At 33.0% G+C, this 7269-nt stretch overlaps 2 protein-coding genes across 2 annotated transcripts in view; both read left to right on the top strand.

Annotated features, from left to right (window-relative positions):
- LOC117118221 overlaps positions 1 to 3584 on the top strand; it is an 8836-nt gene extending 5252 nt beyond the window's left edge. The window contains exons 4-6 of the mRNA XM_033262743.1: positions 629 to 829; positions 1468 to 1685; positions 3163 to 3584. Of these exons, the coding sequence (XP_033118634.1) occupies positions 629 to 829; positions 1468 to 1685; positions 3163 to 3390 (647 nt within the window). The 3' untranslated portion in view covers positions 3391 to 3584. The remainder of the gene's footprint in view (positions 1 to 628; positions 830 to 1467; positions 1686 to 3162) is intronic.
- Positions 3231 to 7269, top strand: part of LOC117118295 — an 8458-nt gene continuing 4419 nt past the window's right edge. Inside the window, exons 1-6 of the mRNA XM_033262867.1 lie at positions 3231 to 3372; positions 3492 to 3700; positions 4585 to 4669; positions 4760 to 4929; positions 6203 to 6316; positions 6435 to 6560. Coding sequence (XP_033118758.1) covers positions 3589 to 3700; positions 4585 to 4669; positions 4760 to 4929; positions 6203 to 6316; positions 6435 to 6560 — 607 coding nt within the window. The 5' untranslated portion in view covers positions 3231 to 3372; positions 3492 to 3588. The remainder of the gene's footprint in view (positions 3373 to 3491; positions 3701 to 4584; positions 4670 to 4759; positions 4930 to 6202; positions 6317 to 6434; positions 6561 to 7269) is intronic.

Genomic DNA, 7269 nt, shown 5'->3' with positions numbered 1-7269 from the left:
ATATATTATATAAAATATTATATATTATATAAAATATTATATATTATATAAAATAATATATAAATATATAACGTAAAAAGCCATGTTATTTTTTGCTAAATAATAAGTTAACAGATGGCGCCTCATATCTGTCGGGCTGTCCTTCCAACAAGTTTAAGCAAAAGCAAATAAATGAATCATTACACAATTTAGTGGAAATGTACATATTTAAAAAAGACACTGTTCAATTTACGGATGGTCAGGGTCACGAAAATTCTATTTTTTACCCTTGATCATAAAAGAAATGAATGGAATGTGCATGAATAATGACGGGCGATTCAATTATATCTTGAGGGTATTCTGCAGCACTAACAAAAATATGCCCGAATACGACTGACGATTCCATTATTTCATTAGTTTATGCTGCGGTTTCCCACAGGGCGAAGGTATGCACTCTCTGAAGTGACTGCTATAGTTATATTTGTAGTAGTTCCTGATAGTAAGAATTCCCACCAGAAGCCCCCAGCTATGGAGTTTGCAGTCGTGGGAGAGTAAGTAAATGGATCGGTGTATTTTCTCAGATTTGAATTACCTAACATTGGAAAATTAATTGATAATTTATTCTAATTATAATTTATTAAAAATTTAGGTGACTTACATCCTGATGAACAAAAGGAATCTGCTGACATTATGCTAATGTTAGATGATCTTCAATGCGTGTTGTTGGACCGTGAGAGTTTTTGTACTAATGACGTAGTGGATATCATCAGTGGTGTAAGACAGATGGTTTATGGCAATCTAAACTGTAGGCAAAATATATTCCAACACATGACTAAGAAGGAATGGCCTGGTGAGGGATTAAACTTATATTAAAATGAGCGCTTTACGTTCTGCCAAAGATTGTAAGATCTTTGGTTCTACATACACGGCAGTGGTAGCGCCAGTGAAGGTAGAGGGGGAGGAGGAGGACAGAGGATGGCAGCTTCGCTCCCCACGTTTATGTAATTTTGACAGATTATGGTACTTTGAAATTGATTAGATAAGCCTCGTTTTGGAGCTTTGGGTATAAAGTCTCGGCGCCTCCAGGGGTCCTGGATGCCTGATCTTTGCCCTAATCACGTTTCCTTTGGGCCATGCATTGTGTACCTACCTCGAATGCTGATACAAATAATGATTGAATGTTAGATAGATTACATCGTTTATGATGCCAATTATGTTCTATAATGATTATTATGGCTAATTCTTGACATTTTGCTAAACTATGTCCCAGAAGGGAAAACAAGTTGCTTGGTGAATACAGTAACGCGACTTCCTCCATCTGGAATATTCTGGCGCCACCACTGAAATATTTAGTGGATTAGTACAAAGCTTATTTTGGTGAATGTATTGTAGGTTTCAACGAGTTGCTAGTGCAATGTAGCCTGTGCGGGGCATGATTGGTCTAAATCAATTTATTATTTTATTTTCTTCATTTTACTTTCTTCACAGATTTATTTGTCCGTATTATATCTGATGTGTGGTCACTAGGCGAAGATGTAGGCCTCTACACCAATGAGGTGTCATGGTCAATCCTTGAAAATGCAATCACTATGCTAACAACCTACAGCGACGCTGATGTTGACTTTGCAGATGCCCTCATCGAACACGGAGCATTAAAATTAGTGTTTAAAATTGCTGCTGTATATTATATTCATCTCCTTGAAAAGGTATATCGTATTTAAGCACGTCTATGTCAGTGGAACGCCTATGCGCTCTTGGAGGCGCAATGGCCACATCCCCACAGAATCCTCGATCTAGCATTGTGACCAAATGACCTGGTTGATATATAACATGGTATTTTAGAATACACAGATTTTCTATATAAAATCGTTCAATTTATATACACTTTCTATATACAGTAATTGTATAGAATTTCTATTCGCATATTTAATGTATTTTTATAGGTTTTTTTCTATAAAATGTTTATAGATTTATAAGTGGTTTTTATAAAATTGTTTATAGATTTTCTATAGTTTTTTTTTAAAGGTTTTTTTTATATATAATTATTATAGACTTTCTATAGAATTTTAATAGAATTTTCATAGTTTTTTATATAATTTTTATAGATTTTTAAGTCTTTTAATATAGTTTTAATATATTTTTTATAGATTTTTTATAAATTTTTTATAGTTTTTTTTATATTTTTTAATAGATTTAATAGTTTTAATAGAGTTTTAATAGATTTTTAATATAGTTTTAATAGATTTTTAATATACTTTTTATAGTGGGCTTCTATAGTTACTTCTATAGAATTGTCTATAGATTTTCTAAACAATTATGCTATAGACATTCTATAGTTTTTTTTTTATAGAATTCTATAGAATTTTTTTGTATGGGGGCCGCCCTGCACTTGTCTTTTCTTTTTTTTTTTAAGAAGAAAAATTATACTTAAAATTGAAGTATGTGAGCACCATTTCAGGATTCTATAATCATAATGTGGGTAACCTTTCATCTGAGAAAGTCACTCTCCATGGAAACGTTGTATCATTTGCTCTCCAAGGTCGCCTTAACCATTTTTGGTACAGAATCTATGATTTTCTTGTAGTGGTCTAAGCGGATTATGTTGTAAAAAATATTAATCTTCCTCGTGAAGAGATTTTTTTATTTAATTGCTCTATCCTAACTACCTGTACAGCAGTTCGCTGCTTTCGTGATAGCTGAACTAGCAGATGAAAAGTGGCAAAAACAATTTCCATATGCCCTCCCTGGAACCCCTTTATTTTCAGGTTCCTGGATCTCCCACTTAATTCATTCGTTAAAAGCATTTTGGGGACCAAGACCTGAAAAGGGCCCCAGTCTCACAAAGACAAAGGCTCCCGGCTCCAGCGTTACGCCTTTATTCATGCTATTGAATCCAGGGACTCACTAATACCACAATATCCCAATACTTAACATTTAAGTTTTAATTTGTTTAAACCCTGCTCAGATTGCATCTTGAGATTAAAAAAAAAAAAACCCAATATTCTATTTTTCTAGTATGATGGTATAAATGCGTTGTTATACGTTTTGATTTGGACAGCACATTTTCCAGAGTAGCAAAATTCAGTGTCACCACAAGCTTTCGTTTATACAGTGATTTTCATTAGATGCATATGCCCTTATCAGCTGTTTATAGAACCATAGATCATATTTTTTTGTAAATAGGCCACTGCCCTTCAAGAAAAAGTTGCTGAATATCGAGGAGAGGCCATGCAATGGAATAAAAAACCAGAAGCAAATGAGCAGAAGGTGACTCACGCAGAAGACGATTTGTTAAAACTTAAGACGACGGAGGATAGTGTCCGCAATAGCAGTTACTCTGACAAGCCTGACCCAGGTTCAACACCAACAACAGAAAACGCAACAACAAGAGAAGTATTAACGATTGTATAATTTTATTATACAAACAGCGTAAGTTGTTATCGTTCACAAATTAAATGATAATCAATTAAAGATATTGTAGTGATATGGCCCTTATTTTCATTCTCGTTTAGTGTACCGGGAGTCGTGCTTTTTACACTTTGAAGACCTGTCAGCCAGTTCGCGTGTGTCAACGAGGATTCAACTATTGCATACCGAAAAGATAGCGATATGATTTCTAACAGGGCTGTTTTTGTTTCTAACGAACCGATAAAGCCATTGAAACTATTTGAGCTAAACATTGACAAAATTAAAGTACAGGAAATTTCCTCAATGGAACTAGGTAAAAGCACAAGATTAAACAGTAAAAATGTTTTGTTATACCGGTACATTATATAAAACTATGTATACAAATGTAGACTTAGGCCTATATAGCATTTTTTTTTATTAATTCATAAAATCACAAGTTTTATTTTTTTCAAATTTAATTAACGGTCTTAAATTCTATATTCCAAATTAAATAATTCTATAGAATGGTATCATGATCATATCTGTATGCTTCCAAGCACACTATCTTCAATTCATTGTTTAAACTTAATTATAGACGAATCCAAGAAGAATGGCGCCATCTTTTGTGGACGCCATTACTGTGGAGTCCCTACTCCTAAAATGGCAATGCGGTGTGCGCGTATGCGTTGTGGTGCATTATAAACTGACGGCATTATGCTGCTACTGTCGAAGAAAACAGTATTTCTCAACTACTTAGGAAATGCCACCCTAGTAATGGCGACAAAAGAGGGCGCCATTCAGAAAAGTTCTCTTGGATTCGTCTACTACTGTATATATCACATGAATTATAGTTCTAACATTCACATACCAGTCTATAGGTTCGTCGGCCTGAATCCGATTTGATTTGTTTTGCCTCCCAGGTTTTCTTTTTGATTTGTTAAGATTCGTTCTGTTGTGTCCCTATACTTGTGTTTATTTTCTCTGTCCCTTCTTTCTTTTTCAGGCTGTCCCAATACAATATTATTTTTTCTTATCTTGTTGGGTCTTTGCATTTTCCAGCTAGTGGGTTAAAAGTTGTAGGTAAAATTAGCAAATAATATTCATGGAACAATACATCGATATAGATGCATTCATTGTGCATCGAATATTTTGCAATAATAGGAAGGCCAAGATGATGCATTTTTAACAAACGATCAATTGAAACATTGTTGGTTGTAGGTGTTTGTATGTACAACGAATTTCCAGAAGGTACATTTTATGCTGGAAAGAAATATGGCCAAGGAAGAGGATTCTGGTTTTTAAGGTGAGTTTTATAATGAATGACATTGAGGCTGTGACTAAATTGTAGAAGCTGTGACTAAACAAATACTTAAAATGTACCTTTATATTACAGTGAAAACAAGCTGTGTAAAGATTTTGCAAGTATTGGTGGCGGTTATAAACTTAACCTATGCAATATACGTGTTAATGACAGAGTAGGGTTTGTCAAATATCCAGACGGAACTATGGGTTTTCTGTATAACGGGCAATACCAGGGAATTGCTTTCCGCAATATACCAGAAGGTAAGACTTAATATGGGTCATTCCACATTTTCACTTGAAATATTATATAAACTCTCCTTATATAAACTCTCCTTAGTGAAACGCAATACAACGTTGTCATTTTAGATCATCATTATATCACTTTAATGCATATGGATCTCTTGATTTCCTAAATGGTTAACTGCTCTCATAAACAGCTGGTTTCGCATCGTGGTTTGGGGAAAATCGGGTTTTGCCTTTACATTATCATCATATTGGGAACTACTGCTTCGATTTTGTTGCTTAACTACCATATTAAAGCTGGAGCAATACTAAATATTATGATATAATTCTTAAATTATAAAAACAAGAATAAAGTCCGTCATTTTGACATTTAAAACATCAACATTGCGAACCGCCAACAGTACGAGTCGATTTTTCACCATGTTTTGTGAAAGGGCAATGTTTTAACAATGTGATTGTGGTCACTTATTGTAGGCATTTGAATTTGTACCCGCCACATCAATATATATGAATATTCATAGATTCTAATGATTTTTATTCCAATTGGTCAAAAAATATCTACGTCAAATGTAGGCCTAACATTTTAAAAATGAATGAAATCAAGAAATTCTTACCAAGGGACCTTTATCATTATTTCAGAGGGATAACAAATTAAATATAGGAATAGATTAATTGACTAATTTTCTGTACAATATATTAACCTTGTTTAGAATTGTAAATATAATTTGTAGGTAATATATAGGCCTTTAACTAGTTTTAATTAACATGTATCTTTTATTTAAAAGAAAAAAAAAACTTCCTGTATTTGTCGTCGAATAAAAATTTACCCGTTTAATAAAAAATAAAATTCCAAATGGACAATTTCTTCTGACTGCTTTACTACCGTATCAGATATTTTGTCTGTGTTTAGATAGCAAAGCAGATTGTATGTAGCTTAAAAGGTCCATATGAAGAGTACGTAAACTGTTAGCTCCGATTTTTTTTTGTACACTTTTTCGCCGCATACAAAAAGTGTTTAATAAAAAATGTCAGAAATCTTGAATATACCTTCAGAAAAGGGGCTGAGCTAACAAAGGGAAAACAATTAGTTGATACATGATATGGGGACTTTTTATAGTGTACATTTTATAATGACGTGATCACCATCAAACATGCTTATGAATGATACAACTGTTTAATCGTAATACAATACCAAAACCATGCTATCGTTATTTTACTAAGGTAACGGGTGAAATCTGCGTTTGTAATGTTCTGGATTAATGTTTTATTTTTAATTATTTTTATTGTTCAGGTGTTTATGGATTGGTTGCTATAACTGGAAAATGTGTGAAAGTATCAATATCTGATAATTCTGGGATTAGCATTCAAGAAGAAACATCAGTTCATACATTTAATGAGCCAATGGGTAAGTCATGTTAATTCTGTGTAGTACTCAAAAGCATTTTTATTTCATTATCAATTTCAATTCAATCGTAATGATAACTTAATTCCATGTAATCCCTGTTGTATTTTTTGTTCTGTAGAGTCATTTTCTGTTAGGACAGCCGATGCCAAATCGGTAAGGTTTTCACGATTACGTCAGCCATATGGACTCGACTTTATAAACGAAGAAACACACAAGGAAATGAAAGATGTGTACAAAGAAACAGGTATTAGAACTAAATAATCATTCCATGAGTATAATAAGTACGGTAGGCCTTATGCAAACTATCTGTTTCAGAAACAGTAGAGCCCTCTAATATAATACAGTTAAATATGACATTGAATTGTAATTTAAAAGCCTGTGATCTTTAAATGAGCATCAAACTTATTCAGTGTTGCTAATACAAACAGCTTAGAATTGATTACCAAATCTGGTAGTGTTTTATTTCCACTGTTTCCTATTCTCGACTGATTATCGATATTTATTGTGATTTTTGTGTCTCGTGTGTAAAATAAGCGCAAATCTGGGGTGATTTTACTACAGCACATCACGATGGAATATTTCGATGCTAGGCTAAGCTATGAACTCACACAGCAAACCTAACAAATCTCGTTAAGCCTAGACCGTGCTAGGCAAGGCTTAGAGAGTCAACTATAAAATTATTGACTTATAATAGAACTAAAAAAATTAAGGCAGCGCTGAAATGATTCCTACTAATATTAACAATACATTTTAATCTATTAAACAAATGTCTACCAGGAGGTTAGTCCTACCTAATAGCCGCTAATAAACTTAATTAACCATAAATTTATTGATTTCGTACTACCACAGATACTAGTATCTCCTATAGTGTACTCAAAACTTGACTACAATTGCTTAATATATATATATGAATATATATAAAAATATTAAAATTAATGTATATTATATATATA

The sequence above is a fragment of the Anneissia japonica genome, unplaced genomic scaffold (assembly GCF_011630105.1).
Source record: "Anneissia japonica isolate Jap-2015-1 unplaced genomic scaffold, ASM1163010v1 scaffold288173_len209237_cov177, whole genome shotgun sequence".
Classification (NCBI taxonomy): domain Eukaryota; kingdom Metazoa; phylum Echinodermata; class Crinoidea; order Comatulida; family Comatulidae; genus Anneissia; species Anneissia japonica.
This window is presented reverse-complemented; position numbering and strand designations above follow the sequence as displayed.